We start from the raw sequence: 25,885 nt of genomic DNA, 5'->3' as shown, positions 1-25,885 counted from the left end.
ATTGTCCAGTGAGAATGTGTCTCTGTGTGTGTCTTTATGCTATTATTGGTGGGGCACTGACTGTTCCTCTAGCTCTACCAATGGGTATAGGGTGCTTCCCATCAGTTTGCATGGGGATCTTGTGGGTTTTGACCAGGGGTTAAATCTTCTTCTGGCTGGGTCCACCCTCTCCCTAGTCATTCTATTCACATTAGCATGAAGATGCACGCCCGCACTCATATGCATAACGTGCATGCACGTGCAGTGTTGTACATAAACGCGCACACACAAAGACCAAGTGTATAATATTGATTTGATTTAATCCTCACGGGCCCTGTTCTGTGAACCAGTCCCAAAGTCCCGGGGCGGCATTAATTGTGGCTCTGTTGCGGTGAGCTGTTATCTGTGTCCCAGGCCTGCCATTGGGATCTGGGATCAGCTTTCAGACCTAGGGAGACCCCCTGGCGGTGCGAGTGTCGCCTGAGATCAGCTATAATGTCTGGAGAGTGTCCTCTGCCTGTCTCTACCCACCAGAGACAGCGGGTGCGTCTAAAATGGCACCCTATTCCCCATGTAGTGCACTACTAGTACAACACTGTCTAGCTCCCTGGCTGTGTTTGAAATTTGCTCTGGTCAAAAGTTGTGCACTCTAAAAGGGAATAAGATGCCATTGTAGATGCAGCCAGGCAGTATAGAAACAGACCATAAACAGATCGATAAGAATGACAGACAGATACTGAGTAGACAGACACACATCAACAATGACTGGGGAGGAAAGAGAAATAGCCAGAGGCCTTGTATAAAAACACACTTTTTTTTTTAAATAAGTCAAAATACTTTGAACTTACTACTTTAGTAGTTATCTTTACTATTTATAACTACTTTTACTCCACTACATTCAAAAATAAAAAAATTAAAAAAAGGTACTTTTTACTCCCATATATTTTCCCTGACACCCAAAATAGCTTTTTACATTTTGAATGCTCAGGTAGGAGAGCAATATGGTCCAATTCACGCACCTATCATCTCTACTGCCTCTGATCTGTTGGACACTAAACACAAATATTGCGTATGTCAATTGTGTCTGAATGTGCCCCTGGCTGTCCTTATATCAAAAGGAAAAAAATGTAAATTGTGCCATCTGGTTTGTATTATATAAGGAATTTGATGAATAGCATTTACTTTAAACTTTTACTTAAGTCTGACAATTGGAGTACTTTTTCCACCACTATACTTAAGTACCTTAAAAACCAGATACTTCTACTCAAGTAGTATTTTACTGGTTGACTCAACTTCATAGAAAATGACTCCACTGAAAGTATCTTTACTTTTACTCAAGTATAACAATTTAGTACTTTTTCCCACCACTGCCCTGGAGGACAGAGCCTTATTTATGTTTGAAATACCGGTTGGACGCCATGGGAAACTAGTTAGGAAGGAAATCAGTCACGACTTAATTAGATAAGGCTGGAGAGGTGACCGAATGACAGCCGGCAGAATTACAGAGAAACGTGAACAGGCAAGCACACACACATCCACTAATCACTTGCCAAGCAGGGCCTGCTGTGACTTAAACCCCTGGCCTGAGCTCATCTTTGAACCCTATCAGTGTGTGAGCGTGTGAGAGAGACACTCCATGCATGAGAGTGTATAATGGTACATGTGCTTGGTCTTTGGAGTGTGTGGCTGTGTGTGCGTGCGTTTGTGTAAGTCTATCTGCTAGTCTTTGGGACCGGATTCTCCGGTGGGTTGGGTGTGAGAGTGTGTTACAGTGATTAGAGGGCAGTCAGCCCCTCGTTTCCCTCACGCCCTGCCTGCCAACATTCCAATTACACCCTGCACCCGGGAACGGAAGACTGGTTGCAGTGGCCATCGCCATGACGATGACGTCTATTCCCATCTGGTCGAGATGTGCTACTGTGTCCCTATGATGACAGTTGACAACCTCGTCGGCAAGCAATAAGACTGCTGTAACGTAACAAAATCTGGAAAAGGTCAGGGGTCTGAATACTTTCCGAATGCACTGTTTTTATTTAACTAGGAAAGTCAGTTAATAACAAATTCTTAGTTACAATGGCAGCCTACCCCCTGTACACACACATAGTACCAGTCAAAAGTTGACACCTACACATTACATTTTTGTGTATTTAAAAAAATATATTTTCTACATTGTAGAATAATTGTGAAGACATCAAAACTATGAAATAACACATATGGAATCATGTAGTAACCAAAACCAAAAAAAAAAAGTGTTAAATCACAATACAGCTTAGATTTGAGATTCTTCAAAGTAGCCACCCTTTGCCTTGACAGCTTTGCACGCTCGTGGCATTCTCTCAACCAGCTTCATGACGTAGTCACCTGGAATGCATTTCAATTAACAGGTGTGCCTTGTTAAATTTATCTGTGGATTTTTTTCCCATATTAATGCGTTTGAGCAATCAATTGTGTTGTGACAAGGTAGGGGTGGTATACAGAAGATAGCCATATTTGGTAAAATACCAAGTCCATATTATGACAAGAACAGCTCAAATGAGCAAAGAGAAACGACAGTCCATTACTTTAGGGCAATGTGAAAAAAAAAAATAAAAAAAAAAAAAAGAAATCGCAAAAACCATCAAGCGCTATGATGAAACTGGTACTCATGAGGGCCGCCACAGGAAAGGAAGACCCAGAGTTACCTTCACTGCAGAGGATAAGTTCATTAGAGTTACCAGCCTCATAAATTGCAGCCCAAATAAATGCTTCAGAGTTCAAGAAACAGACAAGTGTTCAGAGGAGACTATTTGAAATCAGGCCTTTCTGGTCAAATTTCTGCAAAGAAACCACTACTAAAGGACACCAATAACAAGAGACTTGCTTGGGCCAAGAAACACGAGCGATGGACATTAGACCAGTCGAAATATGTCCTTTGGTCTGATGAGTCTAAATTTGAGATTTCTGGATCCAACTGCCGTGTCTTTGTGAGACGCAGAGTAGCTGAACAGATGATCTCTGCATGTGTGGTTACCACTGTAAAGCATGGAGGAGGTGGTTTGGGGGGGCTTTGCTGGTGACACCGTCGGTGATTTATTTAGAATTCAAGGCACGCTTAACCAGCATGGCTACCACAGCATTCTGCAGTGATACCTTTTCCCATCTGGTTTGTGCTTAACTTCTCTGGGAAAGGGGGGGGGCAGTATTGAGTAGCTTGGATGAAAAGCGTGCCCAAAGTAAAATGCCTGCTACTCAGGCCCAAAAGCTAGAATATGCATATAATTAGTAGATTTGGATAGAAAACACTCCGAAGTTTCTAAAACTGTTTGAATGATGTCTGAGTATAACATAACTCATATGGCAGGGAAAAACCAGAGAAAAAAAATCCAACCAGGAAGTGGGAAATCTGATTCGTAGTTTTTCAAGTGATTGCCTCTCCAATATACACAGTGTCTGTGGGGTCATATTGCACTTCCTAAGGCTTCCACTAGATGTCAGTCTTTAGAACGTTGTTTCAGGCTTCTACTATGAATGGGGAGAGAATAAGAGCTGATTGTATCAGGTGTCTGGAAAATTGGCATGAGCTCAATAATGCGCGCAGCCATGAGAGCGAGCTGCCTTTCTTTTCAATTCTACAGACAAAGGAATTGTCCGGTTGGAATATTCATGATAAAAACATCCTAAAGATTGATTCTATATATCGTTTGACATGTTTCTACAAACTGTAATGTAACTATTGACTTTGTCTGGACTAAAACTCACGCTTAGTGAATTTGGAGTGCTGGACTAAACGCACAAACAAAATGGAGGTATTTAGACAAAGATTAACTTTATCGAACATTTGTGGAACTGGGATTCCTGGGAGTGCATTCTGATGAAGATCAAAGGTAAGTGAATATTTATAATGCTATTTCTGACTTCTGTTGACTCCACAACATGGCGGGTATCTGTATGGCTTGTTTTGGTGTCTGAGCGCTGTACTCAGATTATTGCAAAGTGTGCTTTCGCCGTAAAGCTTTTTTGAAATCTGACACAGCGGTTGCATTAAGGATAAGTTTATCTATAATTCTGTGCACAACACTTGTATCTTATCAAAGTTTGAGTATTTCTGGAAATTGATGTGCTCATTCAGCGGAAGTTTGAGGCAAAACATTTCTGAACATTACACACCAATGTAAAAATGGGGTTTTGGATATAAATATGAACTTTATTGAGCAAAACATACATGTATTGTGTAACATGAAGTCCTATGAGTGCCATCTGATGAAGATCAAAAGTTAGTGATTAATTTTAGCTGTATTTCTGTCTTGTGACGCCTCTCCTTGCTTGGAAAATGGCTGTGTGGTTTTTCTTGTCTAGGTGCTGTCCTAACAATCTAATGCTATGCTTTCGCCGTAAAGATTTCTTGAAATTGGACACTGTGGTTGGATTAACGAGAAGTCTCTTTAAAATGGTGTATAATACTTGTATGTGAGAAATTTGAATAATGAGATTTGTGTTTTGAATTTGGCGCTCTGCTATTTCACTGGCTGTTGGCGCTAGCGTCCCACATTTCCCAGAGAGGTTAATAGTACGATCATTTGTTTGTTTATCAACAGGACAATGACCCAACTCACCTCGAGGCTGTGTAAGGGGTATTTGACCAAGACGGAGAGTGATGGAGTGCTGCATCAGATGACCTGGCCCCCACAATCACCCGACCTCAACCCAATTGAGATGGTTTGGGATGAGTTGGACCGCAGAGTGAAGAAAAAGCAGCCAACAAGTGGCCATGTGGGAACTCCACATATGAATGACTGTTGGAAAAGAATTCCAGGTGAACCTGGTTGAGAGAATACCAAGGGTGTGCAAAGCTACATGATTCCATGTGTTATTTCATATAAAAAAATTAAGAAAAACCCTTGAATGAGTAGATGTGTCCAGACTTGACTGGTACTGCATAAATGCGTGTGTATATAGACACAGTGCACTGAAAGTAATCAGACCCCTTGACCTTTTCCACACTTTGTTCTAAAATTGATTAAATAAATCTACACACAATACCCCATAATCACAAAGCGAAACAGGTTTTTACACTGCTCGCTTAACACGGAAGCCAGCCACACAAATGTGTCGGAGAAAATATCGTACAATTGGTGATCATGTCAGCGTGCATGCACCCGGCCCGCCAGAGGTGTCGCTAGAGAGCAATGTGACAAGGACATCCCAGCCGGCCAAACCCGGACGACACTGGGACAATTGTTCGCTGCCTCATGGGTCTCCCAGGCATGGGTCTCCCAGTCGCAATTCTCCCCATCCAACCTGACAGAGCTTGAGGATCTGCAGAGAAGAATGGGAGAAACTCCCCAAATACAGGTGTGCCATGCTTGTAGCATCATACCCAAGAAGACACCATGGTGTAATCGCTGCCAAAGGTGCTTCAACAAAGTACTGAGTAAAGGGTCTGAATACTTATGTAAATGTGATATTTTATAAATGAGCAAAAACCTGTTTTTACTTTGTCATTATGGGGTAGTGTGTAGAGATTGATGGGGGGAAACAATTTAATTCATTTTAGAATAAGGCTGGAATGTAACAAAATGTGGAAAAAGTCAAGGGGTCTGAATACTTCCAAAGAGATTTAAATCCTTACACTCAGACTATAGACCCTCTCCACCGACTAGCAGGCAGGGAAGCAAAATAGGGTTTGCTTTGCAACGCTTGCAGTTAGACACTGATTCTTTCAAAACACTCATTGTTGAATTTGCGAGATCCAACTTTGTGTAATGTATAGGACCATTGGCTGATGAGCACCGATACGTTTTTATCTATAATTTCTCTTAATTAGACAGGGATTGAAAAGGATTTGACAGTAGATTGTCGATATGTTTCATGACTGCTTGCTAGCTAAGATTAAAAAGTTTCAATGTTGACATGATCAGTCCAAGCAAAGCTATGTTAGATATGTGATTTTGTCTGTGGCATTCTTGAGCCATCTTGGATATGGGCACTTTTAATCTAAATCTACGGCAGCACCCAAGGGGTCTTGAACTGCTTAGCGTTCCCTGTAGATTCTGAAAAAAAATGGAAACAGGATGCACCTGAGCTCAACTGAGTCTCATAGCAAAGGGTCTGAATACTTATTTACAATAAGGTCTTTGTTTTGTATTTGCAAAAATGTCTAAAAACCTGTTTCGCTTTGTGATTATGGGGTATTGTGTGTAGATTGATTAAAAAAACAATTTTAGAACAAGGCTGTAACAAAGTGTGGAAAAGGTCAAGGGGTCTGATTACTTTCTGAATCAACTGTGTGAGATAGACACGTACATCTCATTCAAGGGTTTTTCTTTATTTTTTTATAGTGATGCCTCAAGCACTGCGATGCAGTGCCTTAGACCGCTACGCCACTCGGGAGGCCAGAAATGACTTTAGGTTTGTATCATTTACATTCAGATTTGCATAGAATTTTGATTAACCACGACAATGATTGAGATATGAAGACGTTATTATAAATGAAATTAATCTGTTGTACGAAATGAATATGAAAACCAGAACTGGCACGCAGATCTGTAGATATTGTAAGATAAATTTGCATTCCACATGAGAAAGGTTGACGAATCCTCATGTAGCCTATTACCGGTCACTTCAGGAGAGTAAATGGCAGAATCTGCAAAAGTCAGCAAGAGCGGGAGGAGAATGGTTGGGTCAGGTTAAGTTTTTTTTTTCCCTTCTTATGGTTATCCAGATATCTGGCTCCCAAGTCATTTGTGTCTTATTTCATCAAACAGTGCGCTTAAAGCATCAGACAAGCTCAATGCATATAGTTGATTTTATTAAAAACACATTAAAAAAAATGTAAATCCCCAAAATATATATATATTTTTTAAAATTCGACCAATCAAATGGTCAAAAGAACAGACGACTTTTGGTTGACCAACTTTTTATTTAGTCGGGGACAGCCCTAGTGTGTGTGTACAAGCTAGGCTTGGGCGGTATACAGTGTACCGGGGTGTTTGAAAAAAAGCGTTTTTTAATAAATAAATATTTGTAGCTACTTAAGTAAATACCTGTAGTCAACTTGTGCAATATGCTACGAGATGAACATTGTGTTCTTCATTTCACTAGTCATAATAATGTTATAGTAGTCCCCAGTCACCTGGTGTTTGTTTACAAGCACACAACAAGAGACGGGAGCCTTTTGAATCACTCACTTTTGTGCAGCATGCGCCAGGTGATCTAATTACAGTATGCAATTCACAACAATTATGTTAACTGTCTAAAATGTGCTAAATGCTTTGCAGTTACGCATTTGGTTTGCTGATTTAGTAGCTATCTAGGTACTGTAAGTGGTTAGCTTCTTCCAAAATCAAGCATTCACTTTAATTTAACTAGGCAAGTCAGTTAAGAACAAATTCTTATTTACAATGAGGGCCTACACTGGCCAAACCATCCCCTAACCCAGATGACGCTAGGCCAAATGGGACTCCCCATCACAGCCGGTTGTGTTACAGCCCGGGATCAAACCAGGGTCTGTAGTGATGCCTCTAGCACTGAGGTGCAGTGCCTTAGACCACTGCACCACTCGGGAGGCTTGGTAACAGCAGAGAAACCCCTTTTGGATCAAGAGACCTTGCTGGCTAATAGTTGTTTTGTGCGTGCAGCAAACTGTGAGTAGCATTTTTGAGTCACTTGCATAGTTTAGGTCAGAAACTGTATAAAATGTTAGCAATGCGATCTCTATGGGATTTTACATGTACTTGTTAGCATTGCTAACCTTCGAATTACAGAGTATCAGAGGGGTTTGAAAACACCACCCCTTGTGTTCAGTGTCGGAATGAAGGTATAACATTCTGGATACCGCCTAAGCCTAGGACAATGGAACAAGTCTACTATGTGAAGTCTCAATGTATGAGAGTATGATATATGTTTGCATGTTTCCAAGAACTAGCTCCCCATACTGAAAATTAAGGTAATGCATGGGGTCAGCAGCATACCCTTGCAGTGATGCTTTGCTTACCCGTCCCACATATCTTAGTGGGGCACTGAACAAACAAATTAATCAAGTAAAATGTAAATGCATACCCACGGGAGATACACAACTAATCAAGTGCGAGACAAATATGCCCGCACACACAAACTCAAATGTAAACACACACCCATGTTCCATTACTGTCATGCACACAGTAGGCTGTTTGTCTCATGCGTCACACAAATACAGGAAACCTATCCCAGGTAATGGTGGGGACAAGGAAACAGGAAGTGAGAATAGCAGGGCACAGCCAAAAATATCCCACTCCTTGACGCCACACACAATGCTACTCACAGTTCTGCTAAGTAATTTAGTTCATGAAACAAAGAGGACCTTTTAGAGATATTAGAGATTTTAAACAGCAGACTATAATCAACAACGCAATTTTGAGCAACCGCATTAAGTCGAAGCTTAAATCAACATTTAGACCTGCAATGATTCGATTCTGCAAATGTCAGGTCATAGTTGACTGAAAGTTTGTAAAGTGATACGCATATAATAACTCCCTTCACAGTACATGTAGCAATAAATATACATAAGGCCAATATACAGAGGGACCCTGTCCAGGGTTGAGCGAGGGAAGGATTGGCCTGTCTTGGAGAAAAAGGCAGTAAAAAGAGATAAGGTGGGAATGAAAAGGGAGGAATGGGAGCAAGAGCAGATATTGAACGAGGGAAGACATAGGCCTGCTCATTCTGAAGAAAAAGGCAGTGAAAAAAAAGAAGACTTAAGTAAAAGGAAGGAATGAAAGGAAGAAAGCATGAGAGAGAAGAGACAGGAATATCTCTGGGAGGCGGTGCTCTAATTATAGCAAGGGTGCCAGGCGACCGGGGAGGGCACTGCCGCCACCAAAACACAGGAGAAGGAGGGAGGAGGTGGGCAGCTCAATCATTTCAAAAAGAGACCCAACAACATGGGAGAAGGAGGAATAAATGATGAAGGAAGGAATAGCCCCCTACTCCCTATACACTCCTGTCGATCTGAGAGGATTGGATGGTTAGGTCGGTAGAATCAACATGGCGATATTTACACCCTAGCTAAATGAAGGTAAAAGTAAGCTATTACCAATACCTACCAAATTCTTTCAGAAACAGTCAGATCTACAGGAGTGTCTAGGTGTGTAGCCTGTACACGGTAGGGGCTAGGGGTCGATTTGAAATTCAGAAAATACATGTTTTAGAGTATTTATTTGATTGCTTTGGGAGACATTTGGTCAAGTAGGTCAAATCAATGAAGAATAAAGGAGGCTGAAGAAGAAGTGGCCATTTTGTAGTCAGAGGGACAAGTGCGCAGCATAATTCCTAAGACACATGCTGCTGCGTTTGTGTGATTGTGTATTGGCGTTGTGTAGAGTGAGTGTGCATGTGTGTCTAACTGTCTGCGTGTATGTCAGGAGCATTTTGCCATCGGATGTATTATTAATTAATATATCCACGTACGCTCAATCAACGGGTCACACAGATCACTGTCCCATACATCGATGTACATCATATTGACCTTACTGCCCTCCCTATTTTTTTCTCTCCATCTCGCTGGTACTCTGTGGCTATATGTTAACCTCTATGGGACCGGCGGGACGAATTCGTCCCACCTACGTAACATCCACTGCCAGCCTGTGGCGCGATTTTCAAAATCCTATTACTTCAATTTCTCAAACATATGACTATTTTACAGCCATTTAAAGATAAGACTCTCGTTAATCTAACCACACTGTCCGATTTCAAAAAGGCTTTACAACGAAAGCAAAACATTAGATTATGTCAGCAGAGTACCAAGCCAGAAATAATCAGACACCCATTTTTCAAGCCAGCATATAATGTCACCAAAACCCAGAAGACAGCTAAATGCAGCACTCACCTTTGATGATCTTCATCAGATGACAACCCTAGGACATTATGTTATACAATACATGCATGTTTTGTTCAATCAAGTTCATATTTATATCAAAAACCAGCTTTTTACATTAGCATGTGACGTTCAGAACTAGCATACCCCCCGCAAACTTACGGGGAATTCGCTAACATTTTACTAAATTACTCACGATAAACGTTCACAAAAAGCATAACAATTATTTTAAGAATTATAGATACAGACCTCCTCTATGCACTCGATATGTCCGATTTTAAAATAGCTTTTTGGTGAAAGCACATTTTGCAATATTCTAAGTATATAGCCCAGGCATCACGGGCTCGCTATTTAGACACCCGGCAAGTTTAGCACTCACCATAATCATATTTACTATTATAAAAATGTCATTACCTTTTGTTGTCTTCGTCAGAATGCACACCCAGGACGTCTACTTCAATAACAAATGTTGGTTTGGTCCAAAATAATCCATCGTTATATCCGAATAGCGGCGTTTTGTTCGTGCGTTCCAGACACTATCCGAAATAGTAAAGAAGTGTCGCGCGCTTGGCGCAATTCCTGACAATAAAATTCAAAGTATTCAATTGCCGTACGTCGAAGCATGTCAACCGCTGTTTAAAATCAATTTTTACGTCATTTTTCTCGTAGAAAAGCGGTAAAATTCCGACAGGGAATCTCCTTTTCGGCAAACAGAGGAAAAAATCCCAAAGGCGGGGGCGGTCGGGGTCACGCGCATAAGCTAGTGTCTCTTGATGGGCCACTTGAGAAAGGCGATAATGTGTTTCAGCCTGGGGCTGGAATGACGACATTCTCTTTTTTCCCGGGCTATGAGAGCCTATGGACGATGTGGGAAGTGTCACGTTAGAGCAGAGATCCTTAGTAAATGATAGAGATGGCAAAGAAGTTCCAGAAATGGTCAGACAGGCCACTTCCTGTAAAGGAATCTCTCAGGTTTTGACCTGCCATTTGAGTTCTGTTATACTCACAGACACCATTCAAACAGTTTTAGAAAATTTAGGGTGTTTTCTATCCATATGTAATAAGTATATGCATATTCTAGTTACTGAGTAGGAGTGGTAACCAGATTAAATCGGGTATGTTTTTTATCCAGCCGTGTCAATGCTGCCCCCTAGCCCTAACAGGTTAACGGTGGACTACGTCTACGTCCCAAATGGCACTGTACTCCTCATGTAGTGCGCTACTTTGACCAGAGCCCTATTGGAAAGGCGACATAAGGAATAGGGTGCCATTTGGGAATCATTCAATAAAACTATAAGCCACAGTAAGTCAGCCCCCTAAGAACAGAAATCACCACGAACAACCATCACAGCTTGATTAGTTTCCACCAGGCTCTTTGACTGCGCTTGGTCGCTCAGATTATCAAGTTCCAGGTTTGTATGTGCGGACGTGAAGTTCACACATACACACGACACGCCACTTCAGTCACGCAGCTGCCATGACGGTGACACTGACGGTTAACCTCTATGGGCTACTCAACAGCCAGTGTAATCCCGTGGCGCGTTATTCAAATACCTCAAAAATGCAAAAACTTCAATTTTTCAAACATTACTATTTTACACCATTTTAAAGATAAGACTCTCGTTAATCTAACCACACTGTCCGATTTCAAAAAGGCTTTACAACGAAAGCAAAACATTAGATTATGTCAGCAGAGTACCCAGCCAGAAATAATCAGACACCCATTTTTCAAGCTAGTATATAATGTCACATAAACCCAAACCACAGCTAAATGCAGCACTAACCTTTGATGATCTTCATCAGATGACAACCCTAGGACATCATGTTATACAATACATGCATGTTTTGTTCAATCAAGTTCATATTTATATCAAAAACCAGCTTTTTACATTAGCATGTGACTAGCATGTGACTAGCATTCCCACCGAACACTGCCGGTGAATTTACTAAATTACTCACAATAAACGTTCACAAAAAAGCATAACAATTATTTTAAGAATTATAGATACAGAATTCCTCTATGCACTCGATATGTCCGATTTTAAAATAGCTTTTCGGTGAAAGCACATTTTGCAATATTCTCTGTAGATAAATGGCTAGCCCTGTGATGCCGGGCTAGCCATTTAGACACCCAGCAAGTTTAGCACTCACCAAAGTCAGATTTACTATAAGAAAAATGTTATTACCTTTGCTGTCTTCATCAGAATGCACTCCCAGGACTTCTACTTCAATAACAAATGTTGATTTGGTCCCAAATAATCCATTGTTATATCCAAATAGCAGCGTTTTGTTCGTGCGTTCAAGACACTATCCGAAAGGGTAAATAAGGGTGACGAGCATGGCGCAATTCGTGACAAAAAAAAATTGTAAATATTCCATTACCGTACTTCGAAGCATGTCAACCGCTGTTTAAAATCCATTTTTATGCCATTTTTCTCATTAAAAAAAGCGATAATATTCCGACCGGGAATCTGCGTTTAGGTAAACAGACGAAAGAAAATAAAGCATGGGGTCGACTCGGGCACGCGCCTAAGCCCATAGTACTCTGATCGGCCACTTGCCAAACGCGATAGTGTGTTTCAGCCAGAGGCTGCCTCGATATCGTTCAGCTTTTTCCCGGGCTCTGAGAGCCTATGGGAGCCGTAGGAAGTGTCACGTTATAGCAAAGATCCTCAGACTTCAATAAAAAGAGCCAAGATAAACAACAACTTGTCAGACAGGCCACTTCCTGCATGGAATCTTCTCAGGTTTTGGCCTGCCATATGAGTTCTGTTATACTCACAGACACCATTCAAATAGTTTTAGAAACTTTAGGGTGTTTTCTATCCAAAGCCAATAATTATATGGATTTTCTAGTTACTGGGCAGGAGTAGTAACCAGATTAAATCGGGTACGTTTTTTATCCGGCCGTGTCAATACTGCCCCCTAGCCCTAACAGGTTAAGACGTGATCCACTGGGGTTGTCATAGCAGCAGGGCTATAGGGTGCGTTCCAGGTCATCATTATTGCAGATGATCAGAACTCACAAAGCCTGGAGAAGCGTTTAACGATTCAGGAGCTACTTTATTATGATGAGGTGTGCAGCGTGACTGCAAAAAGACACCCTGGAACACACCCATTCTCTCCTGGTTGGAGGTGGGGTCCCTGATAACTCATCCAGGTTTCATTGGAATGGAACAGCACCTGCAAAGAACCACCGATCTGTATAGATGAGGGATTGTGAAGAGTGGGCTTGAGTCGCTTCTCAATGGAGCCCATCCTGATGTTGTGAGATCCTCTAAATGTGGTCTGCACCAGAGACTGCTGCACAATTCATATCAGATGATACCATGATATATTTGCTCTGGGAAGCTCCTCAGGGTTGTGTTCATTAGGACACACCGTCGCAAAATGTTTTGCAACGTGAAAACAAACATCTCTTATTGGACAAGTACAGGTAGTCACTCCCTGTTTCACTCCATTTCATGCCAACTGAACACGGCCCAGGGCTAGCAAGAGATAACCAGCCATGTATGCTATGTGAAAGGCCAGGTTACAGCGCACAAAGCCGGCCTTACACCGCCATGCCAGGTGTTTTCACTGTGATCAGCTCCCCTGAAAACCTATGCCATTGAAGGGATAGGTGACATGACCGTTTCAGACAAACACATTACTTAACTTTTGGGATAGGGGGCAGTATTTATGGCCGGATAAAAAACGTACCCGATTTAATCTGGTTACTACTCCTGCCCAGTAACTAGAAAATCCATATAATTATTGGCTTTGGATAGAAAACACCCTAAAGTTTCTAAAACTGTTTGAATGGTGTCTGTGTATAACAGAACTCATATGGCAGGCCAAAACCTGAGAAGATTCCATGCAGGAAGTGCCCTGTCGGACAATTTGTTGTCCTTCTGTTGCATCTCTATCGAAATTACAGCATCTGTGCTGTAACGTGACACTTTCTAAGGCTTCCATTGGCTCTCTAAAGCCGCCAGAAAGTGGAATGGGGTGTCTGCTGTCTCTGGGCAAAGTATAGGAGCAGAGTTTGTAAGTGGTCAGCCTGGGGACAGTGAGACTGGAGATGCGAGGTCACGAGAACTCGCCATGTTTTTCTTTCTCTCTTTGAATGAATACAACGTTGCCCGATTGGAATATTATCGCTATTTTACGAGAAATTGATTTTAAACAGCGTTTGACATGCTTCTAAGTACAGTAATGGAATATTTGGAATTTTTTTGTCACAATGCGCTCGCGTGTTACCCTTCGGATAGTGACCTGAACGCATGAACAAAACGGAGGTATTTGGATATAACTATGGATTATTTGGAACCAAAACAACATTTGTTGTTTAAGTAGAAGTCCTGGGAGTGCATTCTGACAAAGAACAGCAAAGGTAATCCAATTTTTCTAATACTAATTCTGAGTTTAGGTGACCCCGAAGTTGGCGGATGTCAAAATAGCTAGCTGTGATGGCCGAGCTATGTACTCAGAATATTGCAAAATGTGCTTTCCCCCGAAAAGCTATTTTAAAATCGGACATAGCGATTGCATAAAGGAGTTCTGTATCTATAATTCTTAAAATAATTGTTATGTATTTTGTCAACGTTTATCATGAGTAATTTAGTAAATTCACCGGAAGTTTTCGGTGGGTATGCTAGTTCTGAACATCACATGCCAATGTAAAAAGCTGGTTTTTGATATATGAACTTGATTGAACAAAACATGCATGTTTTGTATAACAATGTCCTAGGAGTGTCATCTGATGAAGATCAAAGGTTAGTGCTGCATTTAGCTGTGGTTTGGGTTTATGTGACATATGCTTGCTTGGAAAATGGCTGTGTGATTATTTGTGTCTATGTACTCTCCTAACATAATCTAATGTTTTGCTTTCGCTGTAAAGCCTTTTTGAAATCGGACAATGTGGTTAGATTAACGAGAGTCTCATCTTTAAAATGGTGTAAAATAGTTGATTGTTTGAGAAAATTGAATTTTGGTATTTTAGTTGGTTTTGTATTTCGCGCCGTGCGATGCCATTGGCTAGGGGTTCCGCAGACGGAACGGGGCTCCGCTAGCGGAACATCTGTCCTCAACAGGTTAAAGGTGAGGATGTCCAGTGTGGCAACATGGGAGAGAGAGGGTTCAAAATAAAACAAATCCTGAAAGGGGAGGAACATCCCAACGTGGGGAGAACACAACAGCCCATAACAACACAAACGTAACATGACAACACCATAAAGGGCCAGGAATTTCTGTCTGGCAGGCAGAAAAAGAGGCACCGCCACCAAAACATAAAAAGAGGCTTAAGATGGAGGATGGTTGGCATGGCATGAGAAACATCCCAAAACAGAGACAATGATTGGCACACAACAACTAACCATTACAAGGGTAAGAATTGTAGAGACTGCAACATAGAGCTAATTGTCCCTTTAAAGCGCTATTGGAAACTGGCGCTTTAAATGGATGGTTGGACGAAGCTGCAACATGAGCAGTGGATGCCAAAGGGAGACAATGGTTATAATGTACGTTAATGGGCGTGAGGCTGTGTTGCTTTGGGCTTGAATGACTGCAGTGCATTGACAGACTGCCTGGGTTATATTTTCAATTTTTCAAGGATGGGAAACTGGAATTCAGCTCCCACACCGTACACTCCAGTCTGTATAAAGGCCGGATTAACAAGAGCCCTGTCCTCTGAGTCCTTAGACTGTTCAATGTGTGGCTTATACATGTGTAAACCAAGCAATAAAGCATTATAGCCTAAATCAGCTTTCTTTTCACCCCACAAAAAAATCATGAAATGTCAATTATTGACAACCCACAATATGGGGAAATACCAACTAACTGAACTTCTGTATTGGGAAGTTTGAACATCAACTTCATAGCCCATTTGGCATTTAATTGATTTAAAGTCTCTTAATATGTTGAAATATCACTAACACCCTTTGGCTATACTGAACTAAGATTAAGAACAATTGATACATAGTCAGAAACACTAGGGGTACTACATACAACAACTAGATATGTAAGCTGTCTGGAGGTGAAAAGGCCTAGTAAAACCTGAGTGACATTGACATCTTGAACTTGAGGTGGGTGAAGAGTAATGTTTATTGTGTGGTTAGCCTAGCTAGCCCACAGACCGGCATCGACCTGTTACAAGTATCACCCACATCAAATGTATCCGCTACTGCCTGCAATCATTTGTTAAATTCAAACCGCAGTTCCCACACTCAGACATACCAAATCTAGCAACTCAGCCGCAATTGCAGTGTAACGTTTGTGTAACACTAAGACTGTCGTAAGAGAACAAAATGTGGTCTCTCTCTTTACAAGGCCAAATTCACACCGACATCGCATATCGCCTGAGAGAGAGACGGATGATCGGTGATTATGTGCAAAATCTCTGCCTGTGTTCATGGAATGCTGCAGTGCACCGCCGCCATCTTACTTCTGTCTCACAACATTATCTTTATTCTCTAGCTTACATGAAACAGGTTGACGTAGGGAAAACAGGCGATTTTACCCTTATCCAAGGACGCAATGTGCAGAATTAATGGGCCATAGGTCTACTCTTCGGCTCTTTTTTGTGGAGTAATTTATGTCTTTAGGCTACAGAAAGCTCAATCTAAGGAAAAGAATAACCCAGTATAGATGTTTATTTTCACGCCCACCACCTCAAATATATATTTGAGCCATGAAGAAGAAAAAAAAAACCACTGCACAAGTGGCTACAAAATGGTGATCACATTACCCATAAACTCCGGATACAATAATCAATATTGCCACTACAGAAACCTGTTTGGACTAGGCTGTGTTGAAGCGCAATTATGCACAGAAACAAATCACGTTCGTTTACATAGGCTACACAGGAATCTCAGCCGTAGCCTACAGATTGGAAAGCTTCATCAGGTCTTTGTGTAAAATAAATGTAATGATTTCTCACATTGAATTATTAAAAGTAAAACTTATCCAAAAGCTATAGAACTAGATTTCAATTCAAGCAATGACAGAGCAGTTTATAACAGCACTGAGCAAAAAGAACAAGGGATCTGAACACCGGCTATTCTACTATCATTTCGAGTCAGACTAAATTAGATAAAAAGCTGTCCAGCATGTATTCAGGCGTGGAATATGTTCACAGCCTTGCTGAATAACTGGTTTCATTTTGTTCTATTCATGCGTAATTAGCCCCCATGGTTTGGAATCACCCGGCTGCTCCCTCCATCAATAGCAGCGGAAGAGAAGAAGAATAGGCATGGAGCTCAGCCTTATCCCGTCTTTCTTTCCCCGGTTTCTTACCTCAACTGCTAGCGCCGTGGTCGCAACAACCAGCAGCAACAAAGCCATACGGTCCCACATGGCGAATTATTGTCAGAACGCGTCCTATGTATGGTTTATTCTATGTTCCGTCGGTATGTATTCAGAGCTCTTTTCCGTGGCTGTGCGGCTGACTGTGTTGGTTTAATGGAGAACGATAATGAGGCTGCACAGCTGCTCGAGTGCCAGGTCACCTGACCGGGGGAGGGGGGGGGTGTATGTATGCATGTGCGTGTATGTGCAGGGGCGCCATGCTCCCAAAAATCTGAGGGGCACAAAGTACATGAGGATGGTTTGGGGCTGGTCCCGAGGGGGGCTGTGTCCTGAATTTAGCATTTTTCAAACACCTGAAACAGTTTTTTTCCTGCAATCTGGAGCCATAATGATTATGCTTAATTCTATGTAAAAATAAATAAATAAATTGACTGGTGTGTGTGTGTATATATATACAGTACCAGTCAAAAGTTTGGACACATCTCCTCATTCAAGGGTTTTTCTTTATTTGTACTATTTTCTACATTGTAGAATAATAGTGAAGACATCAAAACTATAAAATAACACATATAGAATCATGTAGTAACCAGTGTTAAACAAATACAAATATATTTTATATTTGAGATTCTTCAAAGTAGCCACCCTTTGCCTTGATGACAGCTTTGCACGCTCTTGGCAATCTCTTAACCAGCTTCACCTGGACTGCTTTTCCAACAGTCTTGAAGGAGTTCCAACATATGCTGAACACTTGTTGGCTGCTTTTCCTTCACTCAGCGGTCCAACTCATCCCAAACCATCTCAATCGAGTTAAGGTCGGCTGATTGTGGAGGCCAGGGCATCTGATGCAGCACTCCATCACTCTCCTTTTTGGTCAAATAGCCCTTACACAGCCTGGAGGTGTGTTGGGTCCTTGTCCTGTTGATAAACAAATGAATGTTCCACTAAGCGCAAACCAGATGGGATGGCGTATCGCTGCAGAAAACTGTGTTAGCAATGCTGGTTAAGTGTGCCTTGAACAATAAATAAATCACTGACAGTGTCACCAGCAAAGCACCCCCACACCATCACACCTCCTCCTTGCTTCACATTGGGGAACCACACATAAGGAGATCATCCGTTCACTTACTCTGCGTCTCACAAAGACACGGCGGTTGGAACCAAAAATGTCAAATTTGGACTCATGAGACCAAAGGACCGATTTCCACCGGTCTAATGTCCATTGCTCGTGTTTCTTGGCCCAAGCAAGTCTCTTCTTCTTACTTCTTCCCCCACATTCTGAAATTGCATTTTTGTCCCCCCCAGTTTTATCATTGGAATGTGATGCGGACGCCTCCGATCGGTAGGGTAGGTTGTTTGGAGTGTTTATCCGACTGGATAAACACTCCACTTCAACTGGATATCCCCCCCCCCCCACACTTCTAAAACCAATGTTACACCCCTGATCATTATATTAATTCACAGTAATCTGTTAAATGCTTTTTCAGTCCTTCCTCTTGCATTAGCAGTGTGGAAAGGTACAGAAAAAAACGTGTGCGGGAGTTTTCTTGTGTGTGGGAGTGGTGTATCCAGGGAGATAACTAATCTTCCAAAATGTCATTCATTGTCTTTATGCTGCCATCTATTGGAATAATTTATTAATTGCAGTAATACAGAATAAGTGTATATACTTACCAATGTCGTAATTACTAAAAATTCCAAAATATAAAATGCTGTAGTTCATTTTATCAGTTAAAAACATTAAATAACAATTTATAGCATAACAATAAACAATGAAACTGACAAACCAAAAACACCATACATTTAGTTAATTATATAAAAAAGACTGCTCTTAGAACTTTCAGACTGCCATTGTTTTGGGGAAATAAGGAAATGCCTGTCTATTTCGCCAAGTATCTCGCAATGTGTATATTTATATTTTTTCAAGTCGGACACCATTTTAATAATGAGAATCTCCTCTTTGTAATGATGTAAGGCTGGGCAGCGTACTCTATTGTCATGAAATGCTAGCCCTAGAACACAGCTCCCCCATTGTTTTCCTATGGAGAGGCATGCTGGTGTAACAGTTTAGCTTCCGTCCCTCTCCTCGCCCCAACCCGGGCTTGAACCAGGGACCCTCTGCACACATCAACAACTGCGTTACCCATCGCGCCACAAAAGCTTTTTTTCTCTACCTCTTTGTTATGCCGACAAAAGCACACTTGGCAACATAAAGGTGCGGATGTTTACTTTCTACACAAGTTGTTATTTTTCAGCTTAATCCTAAAGACAGATTGTAGTTGTAAAATAAAAGGTAGACAATTTTTGGTGCCATTTAGGGAAAATGCAATTCTAAGGATCACTCCAGTCAGTAGAGGCTCAGCGATGGTTCGTATCAATTCATTTGCTATGACCTCGCGCTGGTGTTGCAGCTCAACCAACGTTCTTTGGCCATTTTTAAGCCTTGGGTGAGTTTTGACTCGTTCTATTGTCCAGCCTACTAGGACACAAATAAATATTGGATGCAGCTATCGTGTTAATAGCTAACTCATGTCTGACTACAACACTGTACTAACTGGCAGCAACAAACTGAAACCAACCCAGGGCCATAGCAAAACATGTCACAGTTTGTTGCATAGCGTAACGGTGTCACCGGCCATCTGTAAACCATAGAATTAGCTTCCAAATGAGATTGTTATTTCTCTAGCTAAATGTATAATTGAGGGATGATGACAATCGTTGACCCTGTTTTTCTGTTAGACAAAGTACATAGTTGGGTGCCAGACGTAAAAAAAATAAACAATTTACCTTTATTTAACTAGGCAAATCAGTTAAGAACAAATTCTTATTTACAATGACGGCCTATCCCGGCCAAACCCTAACCCGGATGACGGTGGCAAATTGTCCGCCGCCCTATGGGATTCCCAATCATGGTCAGTTGTGATACAGCCTGGAATCGAACCAGGGTCTGTAGTGATGCCTCTAGCACTGAGATGCAGTGCCTTAGACCGCTGTGCCACTTGAGAGCAAAATTGATTGAGCCGACATATGCACCGTTTATCATAAATGCAGTCTCCGCTAAAGCAGGAACATTGTCTTTAAATTTCAATCACACTTAGCTGAACTTCTGCAATGTGGATTTAATAAAGCCCAAAGCTTCCCCCGGAATCTCACCATACATCTGCCTGTAGAACTCAACATTGCAGGAGATTTGTTTGTTGTGACTGAGTGGGTGGAAAAAGCTGCAGGTAAGGTTCTGACTGATGGGTGTGTCTTGGAGGTGGCAAGGACACACCCAAGAAACACCCACATCAAACCACATCCCCAAGTCAACTCACGTTTGGTTTCTGTCATGGCCGCCAGTATTTCTTGAGGAGCAAGTAAAAAAAAGAGGCCAAATCAGCAGGTGCAGTTCCCCTTTAAGGCTGAAATGTTTGAGAGCACATGGCAAATGGACTTAGCACTTTATGACTACGTTTTTGAGAAAAAATGGCCACCTGCCTTCTGGCTGCTTTGCTTCCTGTGCCCCTTTGTTTCTTTGGTTTAGTTTGTATGTTTTTCTAATGATTTTAAGTAGCATGGTTATTAAGTTAAAAGTAAAGAGGAAATGGTATATGGAAATTAAGCATTCTAACTGAATTGTGAAAATGTTATTAGAATGTTAACTTGATTACTGAAACAGTGACTTGAAAACCAAGCCTTATGAAAATAAATGTTGAAAACTGTCCTGTTAGTTGTTTGCCTCTGCTTCACTCTGCTTGCTCAACCCAGTCCCTATAAAACCTGTCACTTTTCTACCTTGTGAGACTTGGCTTAACAAGTGCAGGGTCTGGGCCATTGAAGGGGCAGTTGTGGAGCAGGGGACAGTTTTGTTTTGCTTTTACTGTCTTGTGTTTCTGTGTCCTCCCAGGTTCTGCAGTCTCTCCCGTGGTGGTCTGGACGCAGCTGGGGCAGAAGAGGAAGCCACCCCTGCTGGTCTATGAGACTTTGTGCGACCTAACTGGCCTGGCGTGTTAAGGTACCCTATAAGTGAAGACTGAGCAGCTCTGTGGACATGGCTGAAGGATGTGTGTGGTCTGATGAAGCTGAGGTGGAAGTTCCAGTTAAGAGGACAGGATAACACTGCCATGGGGGCCCGCAGAGAGCTGGATGGAATGGTCCACTCAAAGTAGGTGAGCGATGGGGCTGAAGCGACCAAGATGGGGCCACCTGATGCCCCAGGTCTACCAGGAGAGAGGAAACAGTGGATGGAGACGATAACAAGAATGGTGCCCTAGGACACCATGTGGGAGAGCTGCTAGCTAGAAGGTATTGGAGACCTTTATGTTCAAGGGGACTTTGTTGTTTGTTTTGAGTAAATATGGGGGGTTTATTTAAAAAAAAGTGCTTTTGCTAATCGGTGTGTCAAACATAATATTGCACGTGTGTCATTTTGCAGTGTTTTCACTCACTCTGCGAGGAAACACTAATTTTAAAGTGGGTGAGAATGCCACAGGAGTCACTACTTTACATGTGCAACAATCAAGCATTCCTATTGAATGGTTAACGTATCAAGTGATTGAATTGTTTATTTAAATCCCCCTTCCCCACAGGAAGGGATGTAGTCCAGAGGCATGGTGGATCCTTGTTGCAACAGAGCTTATGACCTGCCACTGGCATTAAACAAAGCCTGTGTGTACATGCATGCTGATGATTCAACCATATACGTGTCAGCAACCACAGCTAATGAAGTCACTGAAACTCTTAACAAGGAGTTGCAGTCAGTTTTGGAATGGGTGGCCAGTAATAAACTGGTCCTGAACATCCCTAAACTAACAGCATTGTATTTGGTACAAATCATTCCCTAAGTTCTAGACCTCAACTGAATCTGGTAATGAATGGTGTGGCTGTTGAACAAGTTGAGGAGTCTAAATTACTTGGTGTTACCTTAGATTTTAAACTGTCATGGTCAAATCATATAGATTCAATGGTTGTAAAGATGGAGAGAGGTCTGTCCATAATAAAGAGATGCTCTGCTTTTTTGACACCACACTCAAAAAAGCAAGTCCTACAGGCTCTAGTTTTGGCTTATCTTGATTATTGTCCAGTCATGTGGTCAAGTGGTGCAAAGAAAGACCTAGTTGAGCAAGAACATAGTGCCATGTTTTTTTATTTAACTAGGCAAGTCAGTTAAGAACAAATTATTATTTACAATGACAGCCTACACCAGCCAACTGTGCACCACCCTACGGGACTCCCAAACACCACTGGTTGTGTTACAGCCTGGATTTGAACCAGGGTATCTGCAGTGACCCCTCCAGCATTGAGATGTGGTGCCTTAGACCACTGCGTCACTCGGGAGCCCAATATTAGAACAGTTAATTCCCATACCGGGAGTCGAACCTGGGCCGCCTGGGTGAAAACCAGGAATCCTGACCGCTAGACCATATGGGAACCAATCATGTCTTGCTCTTCATTGTAATCAGAGGGCTAATATAAATACTATGCATACCAGTCTCTATTGGCTAAGAGTTGAGGAGAGACTGACTGTGTCACTTCTTTTTATAAGAAACGTGAAAATTGTTTGCATAATCAACTTACACACAGCTCTGACACATACATTTACCCCACCAGACATGCCACCAGGGGTATTTTCAAAGTCCCCAAATCCAGAACAAATTCAAGAAAGCTTACTGTATTATATAAAGCCGTTATTGCATGGAACTCCCTTCCATCTAATATTGCTCAAATGAACAGCAAACCTAGTTTAAAAAAACTGATAAAGCAACTCCTCTCCCCCTTTTGACCTAGAAATTGTGTGTATGTATTGATATATAGGCTATCTGTGCCGTTTTTAAATGTATGTAGTTCTGTCGTTGAGCTGTTTTTGTCAATAAATGTTCTTTATTATGCTATGTTTTGTGTGGACCCCAGGAAGAGTAGCAGCTGCTTTCGCAACAGGTAATGGGGATCCTAATAATATACCAAATTAAGGCTGAAATGTTCGATGAGAGCACATGGCAAATGGACTTTGCGCTGTATCAGGCATGGCTCCACTAGGAGGCTTAGCCCCCTAAGTTGAAACTTGTGTTGTAGTTTTAGTTTTATGTCCCCATATAAAAATAGCAGACATTTTCAAATGATTGAGTGACAGATTGGCGCGAAATCTGAATCAGCGCTGCACTATATCAGCACCATGGACAGGGTGTGCTGCGGAGTGTGTGTGTGTTTTGGGGCGGCAGGTAGCCTAGTTGTTAGAGCATTGGGCCAGTAACCAAAAGGTTGCTGGATCAAATCCCCGAGCTAAAGATCTGTTGTTCTACCCCTGAACAAGGCAGTTAACCCACTGTTCCCTGGTAGGCTGTCATTGTAAATAAGAATTTGTTCTTAACTGACTTGCCTGGTTAAATAACATTAAACAAAATGATGTGTAGGGGAGCTATGGAAAGCCACTGGGCAGTTAGATATGACTCTTTGGGTTTCCATAGAAAGTGTGAAAAAAAACGCTGCTTAGTGAATAATGTGGTATGCTATGAATAACGAGATAAGCCTCAGCCTGTCATATTTGTTTATTTAAAAGGACGGGATCAAGTTTAGAGTTGAAGCAGCTTCAATCAACTCTGCCTCACGCCCCACCACTACAGAGTTTAGTTAGCTTTTTAGTTAGCTGTAAAAGGTGTTTGTGTTATTAGCCTATTTAGCGCTAACCAGCTAATCTGCCACTGCCACGATGGATATCAGAAATCAAACCATCGAGGATGCCGCCAAGCCCAGCAGCAATGATGGTGCTGAGCTCCATATGCTGAGCTCCAGAGCCCCCCCCCCCCCCCCCCATTCACATATGCCACCAGGATAATGGCTCCACAGTCCCCTCCACCCCTGACTGTTCCTGACGATCTTGGAAGAGCCAGCCCAGGTTAGCCTAGAATCCTACCATAACCGCATGTTTTCTGTCCAAAAACATTAATTTAATATCAACTGCTTCATAGGAGGAGAGTGGCTGGAATACTCAGTTACTGCAGATGCTGCATTTTGGTTCCAATGTCGAAAGTTCAGTATTGGGTCCATTGCTAATGCAGACAAGGCCTTCACCCAAAGCGGGTATTCTAACTAGAAGCAAGCTTTTGATGAAACCAAAGGATTCGCTAGGCACGCATCAAGCATGGAGCATTTGAAATGCACTGCACTGTGGAAAGAAAAACTAATTGTATTCGGTTGCATTCATTTAGGCTGTTTATAATAGGTGATTTACCCCATCTATCTTGTAGCCTATATTCATTGCCAAATAGGCCTTGCTTTACTGCGTAAGGCGCTGTCCATTGTGCTGATACAGTGCAGCGGAGATGGGTTTATAGATTTCGCGCCAACCTGTCACTTCAAAAGCACTCAATGGTCTCAGAGTTTTGGCATTTTAACTTTATGTTTATTGTGGTATAGCATGATATAATTAGAATTCAATAGATTTCCAATGCAAGAACCCCCCCCCAAAAGTGTGTCCCCCTCACCGATTTCAACTGTCCCCTTAGTCACTTTACCTTGCCGCAGGGTCTGTGCTGTATGACTGGGAGAATCTCAATGCCCTTTTCTGAAATAGATTCGGTCAACTCCTGCATCCGCTCTCCCCTGTCCTCTCTAACCTCCTTTTGAAAAAGGTCAAAGCTAATTGAAGAGATGCTGCTAGGAGAGGGATAGTGAACGAAGATGAGGTTGTATGAAATCAGACTCTCTTTTTCCAATCGTGTGTCATAAATGTATAAAGTGATAGAAAACTAATTTAGATAGTTGTACAATACATTTTATAGATAAAAGGATCATTAGCATATTGTTTTTTTAAATGGTTGCATGCTTTTCTACTTCGAGTAAACAATAGCTGATTTCAAAGGGTGTAAAATATTTTCCAAACTCTTCCGCGAAGGACTCAGGTTGTGCTTCCTCACCAAAAGCAGGCAATTGAGGAAGGGACCGTCTTCCGTTTTTCCACTAATGAACTGAAACATTCCTTGACCACTTTTCAGTTTCCGGCTCACTGAGGAGGACAGAGTTTGCCCAAAGGAGAACTCCAATTGCATACTCCCCATGTCCTCTCTCCTCACCTCCTTCTCAAAGAGAAAAATGGTATACAGAAATGAAGCATTCTAAGTGAATTGTGAAAAATGAGTTGAGAATGTGTTGAAACTTGATTACAGAAATGAAACCATGCCTTGTGAAAATAAATGTTGAAAACTGTCCTGTTTGTTGTCTGCCTCTGCTTCAGTCTCCCTACTCAACCTAGACCAACCCTAGAACCTATTACATTTCCACCTTGTGACAGACACATCAGCAACCACATACATGCAAAACATTCACAAAGAGGCCTAGCAAAGGCAGATGGTAACCAAATGGTAGCCTAGCCTACATTTGGTGACTAGCTGTGTACATTGCCTTGTTATGCAATTTAATTGATTGTTCATTATCTCCTCTCTGAGAGAAATTTGAGAAAAGTTAGGGGTTGGCTACCTACCATGAAACAAGGACATAACTTTTTTAAGACCTATCTTTAGGGTTTATACAACTTCGTATAAGTGGGATATAGATACTAGTTTATATGTAATGAATCATTCTTTCTTATTACGGATTTACAAATGATCTATAAACTAACTATTTACACAGGTATTCCCATTATTATTTTCAGTACCTAAATGCGTATGAGTTAGGGACAGATCAAAATTTACAGTATGGTTACCTGGAGGAAAATGGGGGAGGGTCATGCTTTTTAAATGTCAGTCAAGTGGAGGGTTTAGTATGTTTTAAATCTAGTCCAGGGGAGTGTCATGTAATTTATCATTGATTACATTT

The 25,885-nt window shown here is 41.7% G+C and overlaps 1 protein-coding gene, 1 long non-coding RNA gene and 1 other non-coding gene across 7 annotated transcripts in view; 1 reads left to right on the top strand and 2 right to left on the bottom strand.

Annotated features, from left to right (window-relative positions):
• The window catches only part of LOC106574335 (amyloid-beta A4 protein), a 46,496-nt gene extending 29,211 nt beyond the window's left edge, over nt 1-17,285 (bottom strand). For 4 of the 5 annotated variants that reach the window (XM_045697544.2, XM_082962811.1, XM_045697546.2 and 1 more), the window contains exon 1: nt 17,084-17,285. In XM_045697544.2, coding sequence (XP_045553500.1) covers nt 17,084-17,143 — 60 coding nt within the window. In that variant the 5' untranslated portion in view covers nt 17,144-17,285. The remainder of the gene's footprint in view (nt 1-17,083) is intronic. The other variant, XM_014150193.3, reaches the window with a different exon arrangement.
• Nucleotides 17,286-19,182: 1,897 nt separating this feature from the next.
• LOC145861123 (uncharacterized) lies at nt 19,183-25,276 on the top strand. The gene is made up of 2 exons (XR_014380944.1): nt 19,183-19,539; nt 20,982-25,276. It is a non-coding gene; the product is annotated as an uncharacterized LOC145861123 (long non-coding RNA).
• trnae-uuc (transfer RNA glutamic acid (anticodon UUC)) lies at nt 22,433-22,504 on the bottom strand. The gene has a single exon. It is a non-coding gene; the product is annotated as a tRNA-Glu (tRNA).
• Nucleotides 25,277-25,885: the final 609 nt, after the last annotated feature.

Source organism: Salmo salar, chromosome 16 (genome assembly GCF_965601325.2).
Source record: "Salmo salar chromosome 16, fSalSal1, whole genome shotgun sequence".
NCBI classification, from domain to species: Eukaryota; Metazoa; Chordata; class Actinopteri; order Salmoniformes; family Salmonidae; genus Salmo; species Salmo salar.
Note: the sequence above shows the minus strand (reverse complement) of the source record. Positions and strands in the feature narration are given on the sequence as shown.